Source organism: Lacerta agilis, chromosome 4 (assembly GCF_009819535.1).
Source record: "Lacerta agilis isolate rLacAgi1 chromosome 4, rLacAgi1.pri, whole genome shotgun sequence".
Lineage (NCBI taxonomy): Eukaryota > Metazoa > Chordata > Lepidosauria > Squamata > Lacertidae > Lacerta > Lacerta agilis.
The window spans coordinates 70443041-70469456 of NC_046315.1; the positions used below are offsets into that span (position 1 = coordinate 70443041).

The window sequence follows — 26416 nt, forward strand, 5'->3', positions numbered from 1 at the left end:
AGACACTGTGTGAAGAATGGGGGTCTGTGACACTAATTCAGAGATGGGGAAGCTGTGCCCCTGCCAATGTCACTGGGTTCCAGCTCCCATTATCCTTGACCATTGGTCATGCTGGGCTGGGGTTGATGGGAGATGAAGTTCAAGACAGACATTGTACAGGGACGCTGTGATTATGTTCTGGATTGTAGATTCTGAAAAGGGAGTTGGACTAGAACAGTCTTTCCTGAAGTGGGCAACCCCCCTGGGGGGGAGCACTGGGATGATCCAGGGAGCAGTAGTAGCCCCGGATGCATTGAATAAAAATAAGGGGGTGGTTGTGGAAGCATAAAGAAAGAAGAGAAGAAAATTTCGAAAAATCATTTGTACATACATGCATGTATGTACCTGCCCCCCCTGCCCCCCTAAATCAATAAAAATCATTAAAAATACTTAGTTAACTGAGGCTCTGCCCCCTTAACAAAAATCCTGGATACACCCATGTGTACATGTATCATCTGTTGTGTAATGACTTTTACTGCCAGGTTGGGCACCATTGTGGGATGGCAACAACACCCGGCAGTCGTGCTGGAGGAAAGGGCTTTTTCTGGGCTTGAGTGAACCCCTTTTAGCTTCACCTAGGACTAGGAAGTGGATCACAGCTTGTCCGCTTGGCCAATGGCAGGTGAGCTGTGTTGCTGGCCCCACCTCTGGGGCAGATCAGACTGATCCGGCAGATTTTTTATCCTAGGGCCTAGTCCACCTCCTTGTCTATTTTATAATTTCAAGCTTCAAGGTGTCTTCTTTACAACAACATCTTTCTTCACTATGTTGTAGGATGTAGGTAGAAATATCGAAACATAAAAGAACAGACGTTTATCACTGCGTCTTTCTGTTTGTTTGCTTAAAGAAAGTAGATTTCCAGGGGAGCGCTGATTAATATTTTTTCCTGAAAAGAGAGTGGAAGGCCAAATAAGTTTGGGAACCTCTGGTCTAGAGGATCCCAGTTTCCTTCCAAGTCTATCATCCTGATTCTGTTCAACACATATATCCCTGTATTTGTGTTTCCACTATAATTAACTTCATTAATGTTATTTATATCCCAAGGAAATGTCAATATTAACAAGGTATAGTTACACTAAAAGCATTAAGTGAAAGCAGGTGTGGGGGATTCCCTGGTCCTGAATGGGGTAACTGTGCCCCTGAAGGACCAGGTGTGCAGCCTGGGAGTCATTTTGGACTCACAGCTGTCCATGGAGGCACAGGTTAATTCTGTATCCAGGGCAGCTGTCTACCAGCTCCATCTGGTACGCAGGCTGAGACCCTACTTGCCCGCGGACTGTCTTGCCAGAGTGGTTATCTCCCGCTTGGACTACTGCAATGCATTTTACGTGGGGCTACCTTTGAAGGTGACCCGGAAACTACAACTAATCCAGAATGTGGCAGCGAGACTGGTAACTGGGGGCAGCCGCTGAGACCATATAACACTGGTCCTGAAAGATCTCCATTGGCTCCCAGTACATTTCCGAGCACAAGTCAAAGTGTTGGTGTTGACCTTTAAAGCCCTAAACGGCCACGGTCCAGTATACCTGAAGGAGCATCTCCACCCCCATCACTCAGCTCGGACACTGAGGTCCAGTGCCGAGGGCCTTTTGGCGGTTCCCTCACTGCGAGAAGCAAAACTACAGGGAACCAGGCAGAAGGCCTCCACGGTAGTGGTGCCCGTCCTGTGGAACTCTCTCCTTTCAGATGTCAAAGAGATAGACAACTACCAGACAATTAGAGGACATCTGAAGGCAGCCCTGTTCAGGGAAGCTTTTAATGTGTGATATTTTAATGTGTTTTGATTTTTGTTGGAAGCCACCTAGAGTGGCTGGGGAAATCCAGCCAGATGGGCGGGGTATAAATAATAAATATTATTATTATTATTAATTTCTCGAGATATTACTGAAATGATTTTCGAACCCTCCTTCTGAGAGCAATTCCACACTTCATAATAGGCTATTGGCTATTGTGTATATCAAGTGCAGACAGCTGGTTGCATCAATCATTCTTTACCTGACCCCATCAGTTTTAATTGTGTGTGTGTGTGTGTGTTTTTTTTTTTTAAAGAAAGAAAGTATGGTGAAAAATGTATATGTACTTCTGAAACGAGTATAATGAATTGCGGAGAGATTTCTTTTTCTCTGGACAGTTTGCAAAGTGTAAGCTTATCCTTTAATGAAAAATGTTGGCTAACTTGATTTTGGAAATGTTGTTGACCTAGAAGCCTGACACTCTGAGTTACGGTGTCTTGGTAGGGAGTAAATGGACATTGTTTTGATAGATTTCAAACCTGATGCAATTTTCTCAGCAACAAATTACATTGTCAGGACTTACTTTAGTTGAGTGAAGAGCAGTAATTTGTGATTTTGAACTTGCTCTTCTGATGATGTAAAAGGACATTAAATATACAATACTATTGTGAATAGAAGTGATTGGTAGGTAAATAGGTGGTGAAGCAGTCTGCCTTTTCTTTTATTCACAGATATTTCCTGGCTGAGGTAAATATTCAGTGGCAATAGGGATTAGGTACATAATAGGCATACCTTCAAACACAAATGGAAAATGGATATTGTATTACTGATACTATATTGGAGTTTTATAAACCAAATAATGGAAAATTATGTATACAGTGGAACCTCGGTTGTCGAACGTAATCCGTTTCAGAAGGCGGTTCGACTTCTGAAACGTTCGACAACTGAGGGGCAATTGCTGGTTGGCAATTGCAATGGAGAAAATGGAGAAACGTGCCTCAGAAGCCGCTCGACTTCTGAGGCGCGTTCAAAAATGGAAGCATTCACTTCTGGGTTGTCAGCATTTGACTCCTGAAGCTTTCGGCAACTGAGGTTCCACTGTAGTGCATTAAGTTAGGGATGGGGAACCTGCCAGATGTTGTCAAACTCCAGCTTCCATTATCCCTGACTATAGACCATGTTAGCTGAGGCAGATGAGAGTTGGAGCCCAACAACATCCTCAGTCCTGAATGAAAGTGCTGCCCAGAACTATATGGGAGACTATGGGGAAAGGCTGGCAGCAGTTACAATTCTTTGTAATGTCCTCCCTTTCCTCATTAGAAACATTTAATCCAAAAAAGTCTAGAAATGTGACATATTGCTACATTTGGCCATGGGAAATCCAGTTTTCATGATGATACTTATTGGAGCAAAACAAAATCCTTCCAGTAGAACCTTAGAGACCAACTAAGTTTGTTCTTGGTATGAGCTTTCGTGTGTGTGCATGCACACGAAAGCTCATACCAAGAACAAACTTAGTTGGTCTCTAAAGTGCTACTGGAAGGATTTTTTTTATTTTTTATTTTTTATTTTGTTTTGACCATGGCAGACCAACATAGCTACCTTATTGGAGCAGTCATACAGTATGTGATCTTGCTTCCAAATGCTGTTTGTTCAGGAGAAGTTTTGAAGCAGTCACATCTCTTGATTCCCAATCAGTGTTTATCCCATAACTTCCTGCTGAAATCATGTAGCTTAGTTTAGAATACTGGAATTGTACCCCAGAAGGCCCATTTTGAAATGGGTATTTCTTTTCAGCAGGCAGATTTATATGGGAAGAGCTGCATGCATGTGCTAAACCATTTTTATGGGTCAAAACAAGTGTCTTGAATTGTGCCCAACAGGAAACCAGCACTGCTTGTTTAGTAATAATAGTGGGTCTATTGATTCAAGAGACAAGGATCCATTTATGTATTGGGTAGTTTTGCAAATTCTAACAGTGCAATACTATACATGTCTATTCAGAAGTTAGCTTCACTGAGTTCAGTGGGACTTACTTTCAGATAATAGGAAAGCATCATAAAAGTCGTAGCTGAGGCAATGTTTTTTTTTAAAAAAATACACACAACCTAAGTCTAATGCTTATATGCGACCTTATTATATTGACAATGGCATTATATTTGATTAACCAAGGATAGATCTGTGTTAGACTAAACTGCACATTAATCTTTTATACATTGGAATGATCAGGTGCTGGGAGAAAGACGGGGATTTAAATGTTGAATAAGATTTCGGAGTCTCAGTGCTCTCTTGATAAAGTAATTACACAAGTTGACATAGCTAAGAATAATGGTTCCATGAATATTTAACCTATCTGAGATTAAGAATTAAGTATACCTATGAGCAAAATGCCTGTCAGAGCATATTAGTGCTGAAAATGCTCTAAACCAGCTTCAAAATTTTCCTAGGTATACATTTGAATTTCTGTACATGCAATCCCTTGAAATAGACCCCAGTGTTTGGCAACTGAGTGCAGAACACCCTTATAAAATGGTTTATAGACACAGTGGGGAAGGACAGCCAGTATTTCTCCTTTGTCTGAAAGATGCTGTGAACCTCTCTAGGCTAACAACTAGTCTGTACTGGATGAACTGGTCTCTGCACTACCACTTGATATCTAACTCCAAAGCCTTGGTTGTGTAAAGAAAGTGAGAGTGAGCCAAACCACTTTACCATGGGGATACTGTTGTGATATTATGACATGACGAGCTGCGAACGCTGCAGCAAGGTCACAAGACTCAAGAGTCATGTTTCCTCTCTGTGGGAATTACACTGGACATACCAGCTCCCACACATGTGATGTCATTGTATTTTACTATTGTACTTTTTTCCTTTCTGTTTTGCATCAGGAGATGCAAGACGCATTAAGACACAGCTCTGAATTATGAGCTGCTACGCAGAGACATTCTGCTCTAATTCTACAATAAAGTAGATCTTAGCCAAATGGCTTGTGTATGTTGTTTTCAAGCTGGGAACAACTGCATATTACATTGTGCCCCTGGACTCCAGAAGCCAGAGGGCACGGAAGACTTCGTCCGCCTTGGGGTCAGTCTCTCAACTTGCCCCCGCGGGAAGTTTTCATAACATTGGTAGCAGTTGGCTGGTTTCCGAACATCGGACCTCTGATTGACTTCTGCCTGATGTTTATCTGCCGGCAAAGAAAGCAGCCTTAAACTGTGTGCTTCGTTCCGGGGGAGTTATTTCGTGCTGAAGACGGCCGTTTCCCGCTGTGAGAAGAAGACGCGTTAATTGGACTGTGAGTAGCCGGACTGATTTACGAGGCAATAAACCTCAGAAGGCTAGGTTTGTTTGCTTAAATTGCTTTCTGAAGACAGAGAGTGAAAAGCCTGCTTTTTCGCCAATATGGCAAAGGATAGCAAGCAGAGCAGCAGCTCCTTTTGTCCACTTCTCACTGATGAAAATTATCAGACATGGCGTATTAAAATGGAAGCTGTGCTTACCAGGCAGAATTTGCTTGATGTGGTCACTAATGCCCCTCCACTGCTCCCTGGCCCTCGATGGCTGAACAGGGATAATCAGGCGAAGGCGACCATTGTTTTGCATCTTGACCAATCTCAGTTAATACACGTCAGAGATTTGGTCCACGCTAATGATTATTGGGTTGTTTTGCAAAATGAACATTTAAGGATTGCGGCAGGAAGTTCCATGCTGCATTTCCAACGTCTCACCAACCTAAGGTTAAAGGAGGGAGACAATTTGCGTTCGCATCTTAACCATATGAAAGAATTAAGAAGTGAACTCGCACAACGCAACGTTCAATTGAACGAAGATGTGTTTTGTTTCATGGTTTTGAATAGCCTCCATGCCGGTTATAGTGCTATTGCATCACAGCTAGGTGCCCTGGATGCTCAAAACTTAACCGTTGCCAGAGTCTTCTCAACTTTGCTAAATGAGCAAGATCGTTGTGCTGCTCAAAATGAGGCTAATGGAAGGGGGAGTGAAGCAGAAGCGTCCTCTACCCCACCTAGTGGTCCAACTGAGCATGTGCAAGCTCTTAAAGTCATACGCTGCACAAACTGTGGAATGAGAGGACACAGTTTCCAGACCTGCAGAAAGCCCAAGAAAGGATCTAACCAACAAGCAGGTGGATCTACAGGCAAGGCGCAAGCCAAAGTCTCCAAAGGGCGCACAGTTGCATTGCTTACACAAGGCGTGCAGGAGCAGGATGACATTGACATTGACCTGGCTTTTGTTATTGACTCAGCTGCCAGTCACCACATGACCGCAAACAAGCGTTTATTTAAGACTTTTAAGAGGCTGGACTCCACCGTGTCGCAGGTGAGTGGAACACACCTGAAATCGACTGGAGTTGGAACTGTTTATCTTCAGAGTCTCCAGCTATCTATAAGCAACGTTCTCTATGTGCCAGAAATTGCCTACAATCTGCTAAGTGCATCGCAGCTTACCGAGAAGGGATGCGAGCTCAGACTGCGCAAAGGACTGTGCACAATTTTTAAAGATGGAGAAGTTATCTTTACAGCTCAGAAGAACAAAGATGGACTGTTTTTACTGTCTTTTGATTCAAATGACTGTTGTTATGATGTTGTTGACTCTTATTTTGCAGGTGCTGCGAAGTCCAAGGAGACTACCAAACAGCCACGCAGAGAAAAGGTCACAAGATGTTTCCAGCAGGTCTCTGCTGATGTAATAGGACTTCTGCCAAAATCTAGAGGCGGAGCTACCTGTTATTTATTGCTGTGTGATCAATTCTCTAAATTCTCATGGATTTACACTATGAAAAGTCCGCAGCAAGTCTTGGCCAAGTTCACTGAATTTTGTGCTAAGATAGATTTCATGCATGATGGAAAAATTGAATGTTTGTATACTAATCAATTACCAGTGTTTGATTCACAGGAGTTCAAGGACTTTCTAAGTCAACATTGCATTCGGCACAAAGTTGCTGTCAGCCAATCATCATGGAACAAAGATTTGTGTGTTAAAATTAACACAATACTACGTGAGGGTATGCAGGCGCAATTGCTAAGTGCAAAGCTGTCTGACCAGAATTGGGCTGAAAGCCTATCTGCCTTCACTTATGCATGGGTCAGGAGTATTCCAAAAGGAATGGAATGCTCACCTTATGAGATACTGTTTAACAGAAAGCCTTCTGTTAAGCATCTTAAGGTTTTTGGTTCTCAGATGTGGGTGGAATCACTTGAAGGTGCAACCATCCAAGGCATTTTTATGGGCTATGAGAAAGGTCAATACAGAATTCTATTGCCTTCCTCTAACACAGTAATTCTTACTCAGGAGGTAGAATCTACTGTAAAGCCGGAGACACAGGTTCTCCAAAGCTTTCCCATTGATGTCAATACATATGGGGATACTGACACCAGCAGTAGCAGTGCAAGCTCAACTACGGCTAGTTCCGACACAGGTGAAACTGTCATTGAGAGAGGAGCTCATGATAGTACCAGGCCATCAACAGATGATGATGTGCTAGGATCTTTAGAGCCACTGTTTACAATTGGTAAAGTTTCTCCAAAAAGTCCTGTTCAGGAGAAACTCAGCAAAGAAGATCTACATCTTGTGCGTAGATCTGAGAGAGTGACAAAGGGTCAGGCGCCCAAACGTTACTCCAAAGAGTTTGCAATCTCAGCTGTTGCAAATGTAGCTGTAGTTTGCACTCAAAGCAGAGACACTCAGGCTCACTTCACAGATGTGAAAAAGCCTCCACAACAGGTTGCAAAGTTCAACACTGTTCCTACCAACACAAACAGAGCAAGTGCTCTGGTCCCCTGGAGAGTTGGTTATCAAAGGCTCAAACTGGTAGAACCAGTCTCAGAGAGTTCCAAGGGTGGAACAAAGACATCAGATTCATACTGTGTATATGATAACTGTTTGTTTACTTCTGTTAATAATGCCTTAACTTTTGCCGCTCTCACATTGTCTAATATCGGGGGAGGATGTTGTGATATTATGACATGACGAGCTGCGAACGCTGCAGCAAGGTCACAAGACTCAAGAGTCATGTTTCCTCTCTGTGGGAATTACACTGGACATACCAGCTCCCACACATGTGATGTCATTGTATTTTACTATTGTACTTTTTTCCTTTCTGTTTTGCATCAGGAGATGCAAGACGCATTAAGACACAGCTCTGAATTATGAGCTGCTACGCAGAGACATTCTGCTCTAATTCTACAATAAAGTAGATCTTAGCCAAATGGCTTGTGTATGTTGTTTTCAAGCTGGGAACAACTGCATATTACATTGTGCCCCTGGACTCCAGAAGCCAGAGGGCACGGAAGACTTCGTCCGCCTTGGGGTCAGTCTCTCAACTTGCCCCCGCGGGAAGTTTTCATAACACTTACTGACATATATTATTGATATAACAGTTTGCGTTCACACAGGGAAGTAAAAAGGCAAGACACAAGGGCTGGGTGAATTCAGCCACATTTTTAAAAAATTAACATAAGGTCTGCAGAAGGGAACTTAGGTGCAGGATAGTAAATTGCACATAACAAACTGGGTGAGCTAACCCTATCAAGGGGAAGAGGCAATGTGTCATCTACCACTTCCTCTAAGACCCACCCTTTCAGATGAGTAGCGAGGTCTTACTGCTTCACTCCTTCTCTGTGAGCCAGTGTGGTGTAGTGGTTAAGAGCGGTAGACTCGTAATCTGGGGAACTGGGTTTGTGTCTCCGCTCCTCCACATGCAGCTGCTGGGTGACCTTGGGCTAGTCACACTTCTTTGAAGTCTCTCAGCCCCACTCACCTCACAGAGTGTTTGTTGTGGGGGAGGAAGGGAAAGGAGAATGTTAGCCGCTTTGAGACTCCTTCGGGTAGTGAAAAGCGGGATATCAAATCCAAACTCCTCCTCCTCCTCTTCTTTTTCTCTGCTGAGTGCAACTCTGGATCTGACCCCTGATGTATAAATCTTTCAATGAATGATGTTAGCCACTATTTTGTTTTAGAAGCTTCACTTTTTGACCCAGGATACCATGTGTGTGTGTGCGCGCGTGTGTGCGTGCCATCAGCTATTTTGCTGTGATTTAATATGTCGTGTCTTAACTTTCAGCTAAATAATTATATTCCCCCACCCCCACCCCCAGAGCTGAAACATGAAATCCATGTTTGGAGACTTACAGCACAGAGGATTAACCCTGCCAGCAGAGAAGAAACCGCTGTAAAGTGCCTCCTAATGCAAAAAGTTCTTACTCTGGAGATTTTGCTGAGGAAAAAGCTGAAAACATTCCACAGGTAGGGCCCCTGACACTTAATGCGATGTTTTACAAAAGGTCACTGAGCTCATGGGACGTCATGCGTAGCAACGTGGTTTAGACACGCAATATCTTGCATATAAGAAAAAGTAAGGCTATTGTCACAATCTCCCCTTCCTCTTTTTTCTCCTTTGCCAAAGATTAGATTGTAATTTGCCCCGGGGAGGAGACCTGTCACCTTGTACTTTGTGAAGAGCCATGCACATTGATGGCACTAAATACATAAAGTATCATTATTTAGTGATAATGGTGATGATAAAAATCATTACCATGCTTTGATTATTTTTTTATAATTGCTGCAAATTGGCAACATGACCACTTTTAAGCAAATCTCATTTCTGTTATGCTTTGCTTGTATAAATTAAGAATACACAGATTTTCCAAGACTAGCTTAAGTCTCCATTGAGAGCTCCCTCTCTCACTTTGGAAGAAAACAGATGCAGTTAACAGACCCTGGAAACTTCACATTATGACTCCCTTTGTAACAAATGATCTAGGGCTAAGCACTAATAAAGAGACTCAGATTAATTTCGATATGATTTTGCTAAGCATAAGTGGGTACAGAATTGCAACCGCAGTTCTACAAGAGATCTCCCATCCATATGAACCTCTCTGTGGATTTTTGTTTCAGACAAATCTCACAAGAAGATAAAAATTGGGAAACAAATATCCAGGAGCTCCAAAAAAAGGTAAAGTATTGCTTTCACATCATTGCAAAACATTCCCCACCATATTCTATTACATTCATTTTACTATAACACTGTGTGCCTTTCAGTGCACAAATTGCTCTGCGGTTCATAACTTCCAAACAACTGGTTTTATGTAGTTTAGGTTGGACTCCATGTATGAAGCCAGATAGGGACATGATCCTCCACTTTCAGGGTTTAGAAGTATCACCATATAGAAATTAAAATGTGAACTTTTAACTTGTTCCTTACAGAAAAAACCAAATGTCACAGAACAAAGGTGACTTGGAACAGTACTTAAACTACCTTGGCTTGATAAAGGGTTCCTCCAGACTATCAGTATTTTTCTGGAGGGATGCAAGTGCATACCTAGGTTGATTGATGTGCCTGGGTGAAAGAAATCCACTATAAAAAAGGGAAACTGACTTTTTATGGTTTGGAAAGTAATGCAGGAGGCAAACGCAGCCGGCTTATATCTGCAAGTGATGGGCTGGAGTGAAGACTTCGGCACTCTGGTCTGCTGCTCCAGGTCAACCCACCCATCTGCCCCAGATTGGGAAGTTCAGATATTTGGTTTAGGCTGGCTATCTTGTCATGCACAGCAGTTGACCAGGGTTGGATATAATAGCTGGCTGCAAGCATAGTCTTTCACTCGCCAGGGGGACTAGGGGAAGCCCTGTGACAGGCCGCAACTGCCTGTTCCAGGTTCTTCTTCTTCTTCTTCTTCTTCTTCTTCTTCTTCTTCTTCTTCTTCTTCTTCTATCACTCGTACACTCGTAGCCGTAAGAAACACGGTTTTAATAATGAGTCCGTAAGTGACTGTGGAGGCCAATTCTGGACCCACATGTCTTTCCTCAGTGGGGACATTGATTCCTGGGCAGGAGTTGATCATGGTGTGGATTTGCCAAGCATGCCTTCCTCTTAGCACGTTTCTCCCTTGCGTTCTGAGTTCAAGTGTCTTCAAAGTCCATGACACCTTTGGTAAAGGCTGTTCTCCAACTGGAGCGCTCGCAGGCCAGTGTTTCCCAGTTGTCGGTGTTTATACTACATTTTTAAAAGATTTGCTTTGATACAGTCTTTAAACCTCTTTTGTTGACCACCAGCATTACGCTTTCCACTTGTAAGTTTGGAATAGAGTAGTTGCTTTGGAAGACGATAATCAGGCATCCGCACAACATGACCAGTCCAATGAAGTTGATGTTGAAGAATCATTGCTTCAACACTGGTGATCTTAGTTTTCAAGAAAATCAGGTTGAATGCTGATTGTTGTATAACCTCCCCACAAACTAATCAGAATAAATGTTCAATGAAGAGTGGACATCATATGGTATGTATGCAGCCCAAATCTACACTGTACAGTGCTCAGGTGTAGGATAGCCATATTTGAGTTTGTGAGTTTCACACTGTTTCCTAAACAAGAAGTTGGAAACTGTAATGAGTGAAGTGACCCTGAGAATGGGATGAAATAGTAAGGGCTATAAAGAAACAGGAAAAGGCTGATGCTAAGAACAGAGCCCTCTGGGGAACCCAATCCGCGCCTATCAAGGTATCAAGTATTTATGGTGGAAATTGCATTCCAGCCTTACTGCTCCCATTATAAGGAGAAACAAATTTAATAAACACGTTTACTTCCAAGCCCTGTAACTTATAAGACATAAAGCTTCCTTTTTTGTGTGTAACTAAGATGAAACTGCACCTTAGGGTCGCTGCATCTGCCTCCGTACTGTTCCTTAGACTGTAAACAGTGTTGTTCTGAAAAACGTGTTAACATTTGTGGAAACAAGACACAGTTCCTTTCTAAATTTAAGATATTGTTTCATACCTCAGGCTTTTCCTCTCATTTTAATGGATTTGACTGTATTGTTGTTAAAAACCGTATCTATCTATCTATCTATCTATCATCTATCTATATGTTCCCATTGTGTGCGCGTGTGTTACCAACTTGCTCCATAACCGCTGGACCAAACAGCATCAAATTAGGACACAGCATTCCATGACCATCAGGGAATAACATAGGATAATTAAATTTCAAAAAAACCACACCTGACATACCTAAAATAAAGAATAAATGCAAAAAATTGGCACGCCTATTAGATGTCACCAGCAACAGCACTGACATCACAACCAGCAACCGATAGAAAGGCGCCACCCAACTCCCGAGGCGACAACTTACAGCCTCCGCCTCAAACGGCTGCCCGCCATTTGCGGCCTAACTTTCAGCCGCCACCTCAAGGGGCCTGACAACGCATAACAAGCAGGCAGCTGTTCGCAGAGAGGTGGGGGGGGGCGGGGTGGAGGGGGGGCGATAGAGCTGCTACTACACGACCAAATCTCAAGAGACAGGAGAGAAGCCGGGCTTCGAGGCCAGGCGGCATTGCGAGGCCAGGTTGCTATGGTAACGCGGGGCAAAAATGAAGGCCACCAATCCCCGAAGAAGCCATCTGCGTGTGCGTGCGCGCCTTTCCGGGCCACAGAACTCGACAGCCGCTTTCCAGAACGCGAGCTCCATTTGCAATTATACAGCAGTAAGCAACAGAGTTTCAGCATGACCAGGGAAAGTGCAGAGGAGGGGAAGGTAGCAGGCAGAAACAGGGGGAAAGACGAACAGGAGGCAGACGGAAATTCAACGGGAGAAGCTGTGTGGAGGCAGTCAGAAATGGAGGGAAATACGGAGAGGAGGCAGGTGGAAATTCAACGGGAGAAGCTGTGTGGAGGGAGGAAGAAATGGGAACAGACGGAGAGGAGGCAGGCGGAAATTCAACGGGAGAAGCTGTGGGCATGGACAATTTACATTTATATATATATATATATATATATATATATATATATATATATATATAATCACAAAAAAGCCACAGCAACGCGTGGCTGGGCCAGCTAGTTTCAAATAATATATATTTAAAGCATGCTGATATATCTGAAGGGTGCTGCTTCTTGTTGATACGGTTTCTGTATTTTCTCCTTTCCTACAGCACAGAATAACAGACAAGGTGCTTCTCATCAAATGCCTGACTGTTTTGGGAGTTGTTATCCTCATGTTCTTTCTCAATTCGTTTGTTCCAGGGATTCACCTGGATCTTGGTAAGCTCAGCTCCTCTTCTTTCATTGTTGGGAATAGAAAAAGCTGCATTTGAACATGGAGTGTTTCATGCAGCTTTTTGCAGAGGTACTTAGACATCTTTACCATGCAGTCTAAAGGCCTGTACAGATATTTCATTTTTTTAAAAACAATAATGGCATATTTGTAACTCTGCACTCATGATGGCTTCCCTCTGGATACCTTGCTTTTGTTGCTGGGAACTCAGAAAGTACACAATTGAAGATTGCTCGTGAAATGCAAACCCCTTCTCAACACTGCCATGTTGCTCCTTTAAAAGAGAGGGGCGTTGGGAAAATTCATAAAATCTGCAGTTCTATGAATGCTTAACGTGAATGTAAACCCCATTAATTAGTGTGACTTCCATAGTAACATGCAATAGCACTGGGTTTCAGGCATTTATATAAAATTTTAGAAGGTTTAAAGTGCTTCATGTACTAGATGCTTCATGGAAGATTGAGGAATGTATTGCCCAGTGTAATTTCTGTCATCTAAAAGTGGCAGGGGACTGAAGACCCTATCCTTTCCCCATAGGCTGCAGAGCCAACTCCAAGCTGCTATTAGCTGAAATGTGGAAAACAAGAAGACTGAATAGTTGCCTGTATGTTTTCCTCTCTGTAGCTAATAGTAGCTTAGGGAGAAGGATTTGGATCAGGGTCATGGCACAGGATGGGTGGATGGGCTTAGACTCATCTCCCTCTACAAAGGATCCAAGGGAGCTTCTGCCACTGCTTTTAGGAGAAGAACATTATATTGGGAGACACAGGTCTTTGGTCTGTTTTTCCTGGAAATCTTTCCAAAGGAAAAGATTGTGGGCATCATGCCCCTTGAAACAACACAGACTACGTGTGAACTGATTCTGATTATACAGCAGCATCCTAGGTAACAAAAGTATATGAAACTAATGGAAAACAAATATCCTGATATGCTGTCTAGCTGTGTATTTCTCTAATTCTGTTATCTATAGCGATAGGCGCTTTGAGTAAAGACCTTCATTTAATACCAACTTTCTACACTGTGCCTTCGTTATCTTGCTTTTACATGGCTCGGACTGTTAAATTTTTCATTGCTTACAGGAACTGGGGGGATAATCAAACTTTGATCAAATATTTTCTTTTAGTGCAGCCAATACAACAAATCATTTGAATTTTAGAAGAAGCGGTTTAATGGCCTGAGAAGTACATGGGTGCCTTGGGAAACAGTGAAATGGAGCAGCCTGGAAAAGAATCACAATCTTGTTCAGGATTGGTGCCTTCCTCCAAAAGAAGTTCTGTGTACTTATAAATACCTATGGGGTGGTGGTTTATTGCACAGATGGGAAATCTCTTGCCAGGCAGCAAATGGCCTCTCTTTCTAGGCAACACCTCCTCTCCTCAGGCCAGATCCCTCCCTGTGGAACTGAAATGTGCAATTGAACTCCAATAATACCTCTTGCTTGTGTCTGGAAGGAGTATAGAAAGTTTTTTGTGTGAATGTGTACTACCCTACTGTATAAAGATAAAACATACATTTGTTGCTCAACCCAATTTGGTCTGTGGCCCTACCCACCGCTGCCACATGCCCCTTGGCAGATAGCCCAGAAGGGAATGTGATACTCAGCTGAAGAAGGTTCCTCACCCCTGGTTTAACAGAATGGTCATTTTTGCTCTGTCAAGTAGGTAATCAAGCCTGTGAGAATGTTGTAGGCCTTTGAGTTGCCTCGCTCAATGCTCTTGTTAAACCACTGGGTGCTGTTGCACAAGGGTAAAACAGTCTAAGCATGTTCTGCAGTTTGATCTGTTAGAAAGGCCCGTTTCTCACTATTTTGGCAGATGCCCTGGACATTCTTAAACAAGCACAGCTTGTGGGGGACACACATACCCTAAGGTTCATGACATTCCTTTTTGAAATCCATGCAGATTTCTGGTTTCTGCGTGCTAAGTTGGGCTAATTCTGTTGCTGAATTTCACATTTCCTAGCTCGGAAATCTGAATCTCAGCTGTTTATAAATGTTTGCTTCAAATATAAAACCAAATGTCACGGCCCTGAAATTCAAACCAGAGAAGAACCAAAATCCTCTTTGATATTGCCTGTTAGGTTGTCTCCCAAAATGGAGCTTTGTATTTTGAAAATGCAAGCCACAGATATAAAGGTCACTACTGGGTAGGCTCATCATAGAAGTTTCTCACAGTACTGATGGGTGTTGACGTAGCAGAGAACTGGATGGGAGGCTACAATAGCTTAGTTAAGGTGCATCTCCCTCCCAAATGGTTGACTAACATGGGTGAGTATTCCCTGTGAAAATATCTTGCAGCATTCTGGGGGTTCTGGGCAATTTTGGTTATTCATTAATGGCTATCTGGCATTAAGTGTGAACCAGCTGTGCAGTGACATAAGAGTACTGCTTCTGGTGCCGCTAGGTCTGGTCAGCACAATTTGCCACCCATCATGCTGAATGCAGTCCATTGGCGTTGAAAATCTGCTGAGTTTTGGACTTCCGGTTAAGCGCCATCCTGCTCAGTTGGGAGAAACCTCGGCTCCGAGGTTTCTCTGTCGCTGTGCAGGAAGAGGGAGTCGCAACTGCACTGCGACCCCCCCAGAAAAACTCCAGGAAGGGCATCCTGGAAACATGGGATCCGGCGGGCACCCAGTGTGCCTCCCCTACTCTCTGGTAAGTCCTAGTAAGGGCTGCCGAGAGCGAGCGGGGTAGAAGGCGCGGGAGCTGTGGATCAAGCACTACCCCCGCAGCGAGAAGTAGCGACTGCTGACAGAGAGAGCGCTCAATTTTTCCTAAATTTGGATTGCATTCGGACTCTGTGAGTAAAAAATTATGAAAAAGGCTTTAAAAGAATTCGGCACAGGAAGGGACTTAAAATAATGGAGTTCGGTCCCTGACAGTTGAAAGAGAAGGAACAGTGTAACTTTGTATCCGAGGCGCTTTTAAAAAAGTTAAAGATTTGGAAACTTCTGAAACTGTTTCCCCAATAAAGAGGGGAATGATTCTGGATTAATTGGACTGAACTTTGGTTTAAAAAGTTTTACCTGTTTCTTCCGGACGTCTTGAAAGACTTGGCAAGAAACAGTGGCAATATGGCTGTGAGAGCAGCATAACTAATGGTTCTGTTTAGACTATTAAGTTGTTTTTTGACCTTGAAAATGACAAAGGGAAAGTATTCTGCGGAGTTTCAGGAAAAAACTTTGGAGTTTTGGCAACAGATGCAGCAGCAAGTGAAACAAATGGATCAAGCTGTGAGAGCTTTGAATTTAGCTTCGCAGAAGTTAAGTTTGGATAAAAATATTGACATGGAGACGACAATACCAGTTCGAGGAGTTACGGAAGAGGAGAAATTAGAAGAAAAAACCCCAGCCTGTGACTTTCGGTCAGAGGAAGATGTGGACGTTGGAATGAATAATAGAAATTTTATTCTGATTCTGCGAAAGGAAAAAAAAAGAGGTGCAGCCAGTGTGGTCTGCAACTTGTTATGAGAAGAAAATTTGGAAATTCATCTTGTAAAAAATAAGAAGAAAACAGAAGAGAAAAGGAATTAACTTTTGGGTCTTTGTCATTGAGTGGGTTGGTGTGGGCTAATAAGGATATGTTTTTTATTATTTCTCTTGTTTATAAGGTCTAGACCTATGGATTTGGATGTTGATGCAAGGAGAGGATGCTAAGAAGTAATAGCTAATATTTTGGGACTGGAGGGAGGGAAGGGTGAGAAAAATGAAGAATTAAGGGGTTAAATTTAGAATAGATAAGGGTAAATTTGATGCGGGTCAAAGGAAGTTTCAGAAGTACGTAGGAGCCGAGGTTTGAGTTTAAAATGTTAGGAGCTAAGAGTGATTATAAGAATATGTTTAAAAAGATAAGGAGAAATTATATTGAGACTAGGTAAAAATAGATTTGACCATGATTGGAAAACTGGTAAAGAGGATAGACAGTGAATTCAACAGGGCGGATCTGAGGAAGTCAATATATAATGGAATCAAGGAAAGAAATATATCTGGCCTAGTGAAGGGCCAGACCTAAGCAATGATTATTTTTATGTTTAATAGGTTAAATTTGCAATGTTTAATATTTGCTCCTGTGAGAGAGGGGTTTAGATTATTGCTTTCCTCAATGGGAGGGGGGAAAGGATGAAAAATTTAACTGACTATGTAATGTGCTTAAAATTGTAAAAAAAAAACTAAATTGGGGGGGGGAGAAAATCTGCTGAGTTTTCTGCCTGTCTTTGACTGTAAAAATAAGGAGGATGCGAATGACTTGTTATGTCTGACAAGCTGCTCTTAGCTTGCTGTGTTGTGTGGACTGATTCTAGATCATATGGATTGTTCCAGTTTCTCATTTTATTTGGCTGGTGCTGGGTTACTGAAAGTGACATGTTAACACATATCCCTTCCAGCTTGCAAACCGCCTACAGTCATTTTATCCTCGGCATTTGAAGTGTAATTTTAGGTCTGAACTCATACACATCATTAGAAATCTCTTCATCTCAGATGGCATACAACTAAATGTGTGGTCTTCACGGTTTAAAAATATTTTGTCTGATATAACTTGTAGTGATAAGAAAGTTATTTCTATAGTGTTTGATCTGTGATGGTTTGAGCTGGAGGTTTGGAACATGCAAATCATTGTGTAGTGTACAGAAATTAAGAGATGGGTGTGCACATCTAAACTTATTGACAGTGGAAACAGAAAGGCATTTTTTAACCTATTGTATGGGTTGTGCTGGAAGACAGTGGCAATGCAACTCTAGGCGTGTTTACTCAGAAGTAAGCCCCACAGTGTTAAATAGGGTTTACTCTTAAAAAATTACAGCCTCAGAATTGTGGACTTGACATTCAGGTGGTAGAGTGACATGAATGATGGTGGAAAAGTAGGAATTCTTGAGGAATTTGCTCTTTGTGAATTCTGAAGGTAACATGTTGGCTACCACTGATGTACATAAGCATGTGCTTATAAACTGCCATTGGAACCTTTCTTATTTGGGTTGCATTTTAAATATGTGCCTTCAGCACTGCAATATGTCTTTATTTTACTTAATCTGACATCTAATTCTTCAGCAAAATGTATTATTGCCAGAGCATTCAACTAGAATTGCATTGTACCACTCTGATTAGAAGGCCCCCGCTTTATTGTTATTCCTTTTTGTAAACCGGTTGGTATATTTATTGACTAATTTGCATAATATGTAAGAATTTCTGGAAAAAAAATACACCAGAGAAATTAACCACCTTAATTGCAAAGGGCAGCAACAGAACCCCCTCAGGCAGCACTCCCAGTTCCTTAAACAAATGACATTGAAATGCATTATGTAAATTTCCAGGGAAATTGCATCTTAAAACACAAACAAATGACACCTGAGGAAGTGGCAGGATTTGCACATGTAATTCCTCTTTATTTATCTGTTTGTTGATGCTTATTGTTGATGCTTAGGTAGTCATGCAGGATTGCTGGCTTTAGCAATGACTTCCATGGTTAAGTGAATGAATATAACAGGGTGGTAGCTGAGTAGCCATGTGTGACTCTTGCCTGGAGTACTGTCTAGCAGTGATAAAATGTTTACATTACTCTGGGGTGTCTCATACGCTCAAACTGAAATTACTTTTGAAGTTTTAAAATGTGGTGTAGCGAGAGCTGTAGCAGTGCTTGTCTTGCTTAAAATTAGCTCCTTGCTAGACTTCATATTTTGTGATACTGTTTGTTACCTGCATTGAGTTGCTTGTAAGACAGAGCAGGTGGATACAGTTAAAAAAAAATAAAAAATATGCTTGTGGCTGTGAATTCTCACCAGAAGCAGCACATAGGTGATTGGGGACAACTGCTCACCATCTCCTCTCCCTGCTGCGGGGGAGAAATCCTGCAGCACTTTTCACATTTTTTTTCAGGTTCCCTGAAAAAGGTGGAAGAATCAGGACTGGTGCCTACGCTCCCACTGCATATCACAGGGTGCCAGGAACAGAACAAAAATCAAATGGGGGATCGGGTAGAGTCAGGGCACCCTGGTGGAAAACCTGAGACCACAATCCATGATGCCCCACTCAGGAGACTTGCAGAATGATGGCGCCTGATGCCTCCTGACTAAACTCTTCTCCTTAGTTTTGCTACCCCTCACAGCTCAATAGTAGAGATAAGAACATAGGGAACTGCCTTCTACTAAATAAAACCTGAACTTGGGACCTTCTACGTGCAAAGCAGATCCTCCACTGCTGAACTATGGCTCATCCTCAAATGGAAACAAGTCGAAGCTGAAGATTGGTGGCATGCTCACTTGGCAGCATCATCCATCCTATTTCAGAGTCCTTCTTGGAAGGAGGTTGGGGAAACCCAGCCAGATGGGTGGGGTGCAGTTGTTGTTGTTGTTGTTGTTGTTGTTGTTGTTGTTGTCATTGTTGTCTTAAGTTTGGTGAGAATCAAGATCTCACGAAGGCACAAGGATGGTGTGGCAGCCAGACAGATTTCAAAACCTGGCCATTGTGACTTGGAAGCTGCTGGTGCTACAATCAGTTCCTGGTTTCTAGTCCTAATGACCTCTTGGACAGCATCCCTTCTGTTTGGGCTTTGGCCCTGTAGGCTTCTGACTCTTGATAATCCAGTTGGTGCTGCTGGGCAGCTCCACTGCTGTTCAGCTCTTCAGTCGTAAAAATAAATAAATGAAAAAACTTCCTGGCTTAGCCAGTCTGCTTCCCTTGCCTAGATTGTAAGACTGAAACAGATCATGGAAATGGCAACAATATTTTACTTTCTCCAGGGCTCCCTGGAAATGAGGGAGCAGCATAACTTCCTCTTTTTTAAAGCACCTGTGCAGAGTAAAAAGATTGCAGAGTAAAAATCATTCTCAATTTCTGTCTTCTGGCAGATTCAAACAACAACTTTAATGACTTAATTGTGTGTATGCGCACGCACACACACAAACATGTTAAGACCATTAAGGTTGTGATTTGAACCTGCATGTTACATGTAGTTCCTTGATTTTTGATATAAACCAGGCCTCTTGTTTAGAGCTTTGTGTAGCAGAATTGTGTTCTCTGGAACTGGGATGTAGATGAACCATATTGCTAAATATACGGTAGAGTTAATGTGGCAGCCGATCTGGCCATTACCATCTGGTGTAAGAGGAAGGTGGATGGGAGCAAGAGCCAGGGCATTCATGTTACTCTCTTACTCCCTGAGCTATGTGAGGTTTTGTTGTACTGCCACAGGCTGAGCCAGTGTTGTGACTGCTGTCTCCACATGGCAAACTCAGCCTGGATCAGATTTTTTTGCACTTGCTCTAACAGGTTCAGGCTCAGCTGAGTGCAGAAATCCAATCTGTGATGAATTAGGCTCAAACTGGACATGATACTAAATGTGTCATTGGCAACCATCTCAGTTTTTATATGTATATAAAATTAGTAACACATATGGGAGGCAATTTTCATTGGGAACACAGCACATAGAAAGGGGAGTTTTACCCCTCTCCTCCCCAGTCATCATCATCAACAACAACAAAATACGTAGCAAGAATCTTCAAAGAACAAGATCATCTATGTATAAAAAAATAAAATAAGAAAAAGGCACCATACTGGTGAAATGGGGACAGACCTACTAGGCAATCTGTTGAGGTAGATTTTCTTCTCTCTCTCTCTCTTTGCTTTTTAATCTTTTATGTTCTACATTATAACTGTTTTTCTCATTACCTTTTTCATGCAGTAAGTTGATTGAGAAGTGTTGAGACTGTAAAAATGAAATTACATGAAATAATTGATTTTAGAAAGTAAACAAAGAAATTCCCTAGTGCTCAAAAGAACAGCTTTCTCTTATCACATGCCATGAAAACAGGATTTGTTTTCATTCAGGGGAAAGTACAAAATGTTGTTCGAGTGAGCCACAAAGTAACTGCCCAGTTATATGAATGATTTTGAGACTTCGACCTACACAAAGTAACTGCCCAGTTATATGAATGATTTTGAGACTTCGACCTATCTCTGTGTGCTTGTGTGAGTGCTGGCAAACGAACGATGCAAATGCAACACTGGGCATTTCCAGATCATTAGGTTACTGTGCTGAGGCCTACAGAATCTTTGGGTGATCAATGGCAGCATGGGGACTAATTGTGGCAGCTGGCCAACCCATCTGGTTGTTTCCCTTTAGACTTGGCCAGAGTATAGCAAGGAAAGAAGCTATAGAACAGTGGCTCCAACATCACACAAATGAGACAAAAATCAGGACCTCAGTCTGTATCATAGGGCAAATGTAAGGGGAAATCATACCGTCCCAATATCCTTGGAACATCTAGTCCAGCAGTCACTTAACCTTGTATCCTGCTGACTCGAAGCATTCCCACAACGTGGTGGCCAATGGTGGGGCTGAGAAAAAGCTCAGTTAATGATGCCAGGACATGAGGTCCATCAGATACACATTACAGATGTGAAGGAGAGAAGTCATTGTGAGGCTGTTTACAGTGACAGGCCTCTGCTTCTAGTAACGAGTAGTTCTGCCCTAAGTTTTTGTTCTTCCTGGAACTCTCATGAGTTTGCTCAAAAGATTTGCTGTATACCAATATGAGCTTTAGAACCTTATTAAGCCCCGTGCACTTAATACCATCTCTGTGCTCGCAAGAAGAAGCAATTACCATTTACAGTGAAGTGCTCATTATTGTAAGCACAATGAGGCAAAAATGGCAGTCACGATGGAGCAGGGTTAACTATCATTACACTGTGTTCTACACCTCACTGGCGCCTCTGAAAACCAGTCTAAATATATTTACTAAATAAGTTTGTGACCAGCCCTTTAATTGGCCCCAGGTTCCATGGAGAGGCATGAGCAAGAAGGATGATTCCGAAAGGAGTATTAGCAGCAATTAATTCACATACCATTGAGAGTTTAGTGCCTTGTGAAAAGTTATTTCACAGACAAAGCCTATACATTTGCTTCTGTTGGAGGTGATGACTATTATTATACCCCTGGATAGCATGGAAGAAAGCCTTATACTCTGTAAAAGATTAAAGAGACTATATCACTTTTTACATAATGCTGTATATGGAAATAGGCTATGAATACTGAATGAACCTGGGGGATTTTTTTCTCTTTGGCAAAAAGCTCTAACCTTCTTTAACCCATGTCAAACAGGCAGAATTGCTACAAGCTTTTACAGAATATTTGATGAAGATTTCCCCAACAGTAGCTTCCCCAACTTTAAATAATTTATTTCAAACCACTTGCCAAACATTTTTTGGGGGGCATAATACAGGTTGGCACAATCCTTCTTTTTATTATCGATCCATTACCTAAGCATCTTTTTTTAAAAAAATCACCTTGGACAGAACATTTGTGTTTAAAACTACAGTGGTTTCTGAAGATGCAGGCATGCTTGGTTCAAACAGAAAGTTTCCGGCATCATTAAAAAGGGCAGTTTAAAGAAATGCATGAAGGCCCAAATATTTTATAAGTAATGCGCCCATGTTTGTTATTGAGTATCATGGATGAATATTCTTTTGAAGGCCTGGACAGAAAGAGACAGTCATAAATCAGCTCTAGTAGTTGTCAGTAATCACTAGGATGGGTAGTTTACTTCCATGCATCTGTCTGAGAAGCTGAGCCATCAAAGAGAGAGTGCACTGAAGATGCTGGGTCCCATCTCACCAAAGATGGCTCTGCTTCTGTGAGTGGGAGCCTACCCATGTAACATATAAAGCAGGCAGTGAGTTTGTGCCCCATTGTAAGAGGAGGTGGTGTGGTGTGGTGTGGTGTGTGTGCAGGGTCAGATTTAGGTTTGATGAGGCCCTAAGCTACTGAAGGTAATGGGGCCCTTTATATGTCCAGCTGTCCTTTGTCAACAACAAATTGTCACTGCTTTTTGTGTTGAATATATGCTATATGGTAATTTATGGACCTAATAGGTATCGAAAGCCAATTGTTGCATGTTGCCATGCAACAAGTCCATGCAGAATGTAGGCACCCTATATATAGAAATGAGCAAACCAGTGATATTTTAGGGAGCAGGCTAGCAGGCGGGGCCCATTGCTTACACCACAGGAGCCTACGCAACACAAAACACTGTTTCTGTATGTAGGTTTTATTTAATTTGTTTTTTATCTTATATTTTGGAAATGTAAATCCTGTTTTTTTTTCTTCCTTTAAATTTTTTTGGGACTCCCAAGAGAGTGGGACCCTAAGCTGTAGCTTGTTTAGCTTGTACGTAAATCCAGCACTGGTGGTGTGTGTATTGTGCCTCCAGTTTTGTCTTCATCGCACAGTTCTGATATCCTGGTGAAACTCCTGGCTCAACCCTGACAGAGAGCACCCAGGTCACATGCTGTATGAGAAGACTGAAGGGAAAAAAGTGAAATACACCAAATAAACACCCCAAATCAAGTGATTCTGGAGTGCATCTGTTAATTTGAATACCAATTCACTGGCACTTCTGAAATATCGCTGGCCCAAGTGACCAGTTGCACCATTTTTTGCATTCAGATTATCCCTCCTAATGTGTGCTTCGTAGTATACGAAGTACATTTTACAAGCTTTACTTTGCTACAAATGTCATTTAGGATTTTATCAGGTGGCACCATGAGCGCATATTTGATAGCTTCCACAAAAAAATAATTCATTTCAAGTTGTAAAGCTTTCTAACTATTTCAGACCCCCCCCCCCCGGAACTTTTCATATGAGCCAACCAAGAGTCACCATATTAAAGGAGGCAGCCTTTCATTATTAGTCGTCTTGAAAGACTGCAGCTGTTCCCACAATCTTTTGTTTACCCTTTATTTGAATTTTGTTGTTTCTTGCTTGCACAGTCCTTGTTTAGACATTTTCCTTCATAAATTCAGCGTTGACAGCGTTGAAACCTTTTTTTTCTGGGTAAGAAAACCACAACATATTAAAAATACAAAAGTCTCAAAAGCACACTTGCTATTTCTGTTACCTATTTATTTCCTCTGAGACTGCACAGTATATGCAAACTCCCTGTGTAGGAGGTATTTCAGAATTTCACATAAAGCACAACATAATAAATGTTGCTAGAATTCCTCTTTTCTTGACACTCATTGGAAACTGTCACAGAAACTTACCGGTATATACCAGTTCCATAAAAATGAATACTGGCAATAGCCACATAGTGGCATGCACTACCACAATGTTTTCCAGCACGTGGTAGAATCTGCTTGGTAACTGGTCTGTGTGGGAGCAATCCCAAAGGACTATGAATGCCCCCTTACTCTCCTCAGGATTGGATATTTATGATAAGGAAATGTTTTGTTTCCCCCAGAAACTGAAGACAGCACAGTTTTAAATGGGCAACACAAATTGTGCGATGTATATATATTGCCTTTCGCTTTTATATCCAGCTGGGTGTAAACTTGCAATTATCAAATGAAGTTAGTGCTGTATATTAAAGACAGCTGTCTTATTGTAGAGCTTCCTTCAGGGGCTTCAGCGCATCTGGAAACTATATTTGTGAACCAAACTTTATGAAAGATAAGGGATCGGATTGAATGGTGTTGCTTAGCGGATGGTAAGGCTTCCCACACACACCTATATATCTGTACTGGGTCTCCAGAACAAATTCAGGGGAGCATAGGAGGCTGGAGGTGGGAGGAGGAATTACTGACAACAGCTTCTGCTCCTCTGTTCTGTTGATGGAAGTCTTACTGTTGACTGACACTGTTGAATACATCCCTGTGCCTTCTTTGTAGATGCAGAATACACCAAGTCAATCTGTTGGCTCTGCCAGCTGGAGAATCATAGTTATGGTCAAATAGGAGCCTCTTTATTCAAGTGCAGCCCTCATAGGTGTTTGCTTTTGGTTCACAGCCAGAGACATTGGATATCGGGTTAAATACAACACTAGGACAAGTTTAAGATTGCTGCCAGTTTCCTGGCTCCTTTGCCTCCGATAGGCAGATATTCAACGTGATTAGTATGGAGATGCAGAGATGGGAGAAGTTCCATTCGTTGAATTATTGCTAGATGTGAAAGAGCCCTGACAATTAACCCAAAAAAATTGTAGCAAACTGCTTCTGAGTATGTGCTACTGCACAACATAAACATGCTTTAATGCACCTACAAAGAAAATTAAGAATTGCCTGTCTTGAAGAAATTCAGGTAAATGGTTAAAGTCAATAAGGCTGTATTCATGCTGTTTCCCCCCCTCCTTTTATGCAGGGTGGATTGCTATGCTGGGAGCAATATGGCTTCTCGTGTTAGCCAACATTCAGGATTTTGAGATGATTCTGAGTAGAGTGGAATGGGCAACACTCCTTTTCTTTGCAGCACTGTTTGTTTTAATGGAGGTAAGAAGAAAAGTTACAAATAAAATAAAATCCCCGTAAGTTTTGATGCCTTGAAGTGGATGGTAGAATAATAGTGGAGATCTTTGCACACTCACACAGGAGAGGAGATTGCAATAGGCAGTTCCTTTGAAATTGAAGAGGTGTATGCCACAGCACTCTTGTTAAGATGAGATTCTAGATTTCATCGTATATGCAACTTCAGTGCCTATTATTATGACAAGCGGAATATGTGTGGAATGAAGTCTGGTGTACCCATCCATTGGGTCCCAGTCAGTGTAGCCTTTACTGTTACCTTTTAGCCCAGGAGTGAAAAAGAATGCTTTGACCACCCTCGCAATGTTACCCTTACTAACCCAGAGATGCATTTTTAATAAAAGGACACATTCTACTCATGTAAAAACACGCTGATTTTCGGACTGTCCGCAGGCCAGATTTAGAAGGCAATGGGATCGCATCTGGCCCCCCGGGCCTTAGTTTGGGGACCCCTGATTTATACTGTAGAGAGTAAACAGGTGCAGTCAGGGACAGCGGCAGAGCAAGCCGATTAAGAGCCTGGGGTGGCGTGCGTGCCCTGCGCCCAGGGGTAGGGCCAGCCGCCCGCGGGACAGGGCGGGATGCTTTGTGGGGCCTCCAAAGAGTCTGCCTGCCTCCTCCCACTCAGCCGCCCTACAGCTGAGGGGGAGGCGGTGAGCGGACTGTTTCGGGCAGTGTGGAGCCTGCGGGCACCCAATCCACCGCGTCACTCCCAGGAGAGACATGTGGCTCAGGCACGCTGCAGGCCCTGCGGTAAGTGCCACCTACCATATTGTCACCCCCCTCAGTGGTGACACACGGGACAAGCCCCCCCCCCCCACACCCTGTCCTCCGCCCCTGGTCAGGGATCCACTAAGGTAGGGCTAAGGCTTTCTTTGCTTCTGGTAAATCAAGTGTCTGGGATAGGTTTCCTCCCTTTGCCACCTGTGTGCCCGACTGTATCCCATTGACTTTCCATATTTATCTTTGTTTTCTTTTTTGGTGCCATAGAATCTGGGTTTTAAGAACCTGAGAGAAAGAGAGAAATCATGTTGTGAATACTTTTCAGGAAGGGAGGAAGGTGTATGGAGGGACACATTATACAAACGCCAGAATCTTTGTCACTGAGTGCCAGCATGTGCTTTACTGCAACATGTTTGCTTAACCACAGTGCACCGTTTTCATGGAGAAAGTAGAGGAGGATAATTAGGACAGAACTGAGACAGAGGCTACATCTTTTCCAAGTGACCTCAGTTGCTTGTTATCCAGGGCCTATGTGTCATGTTCACTCATGTTTCTACTGTATGGATGAATGGA

At 42.4% G+C, this 26416-nt stretch overlaps 1 protein-coding gene across 1 annotated transcript in view; it reads left to right on the top strand.

Annotated features, from left to right (window-relative positions):
• Positions 1–26416, top strand: part of OCA2 (OCA2 melanosomal transmembrane protein) — a 137808-nt gene that overhangs the window by 66408 nt on the left and 44984 nt on the right. The window contains exons 16-19 of the mRNA XM_033147523.1: positions 8888–9035; positions 9687–9744; positions 12714–12822; positions 24960–25087. Coding sequence (XP_033003414.1) covers positions 8888–9035; positions 9687–9744; positions 12714–12822; positions 24960–25087 — 443 coding nt within the window. The remainder of the gene's footprint in view (positions 1–8887; positions 9036–9686; positions 9745–12713; positions 12823–24959; positions 25088–26416) is intronic.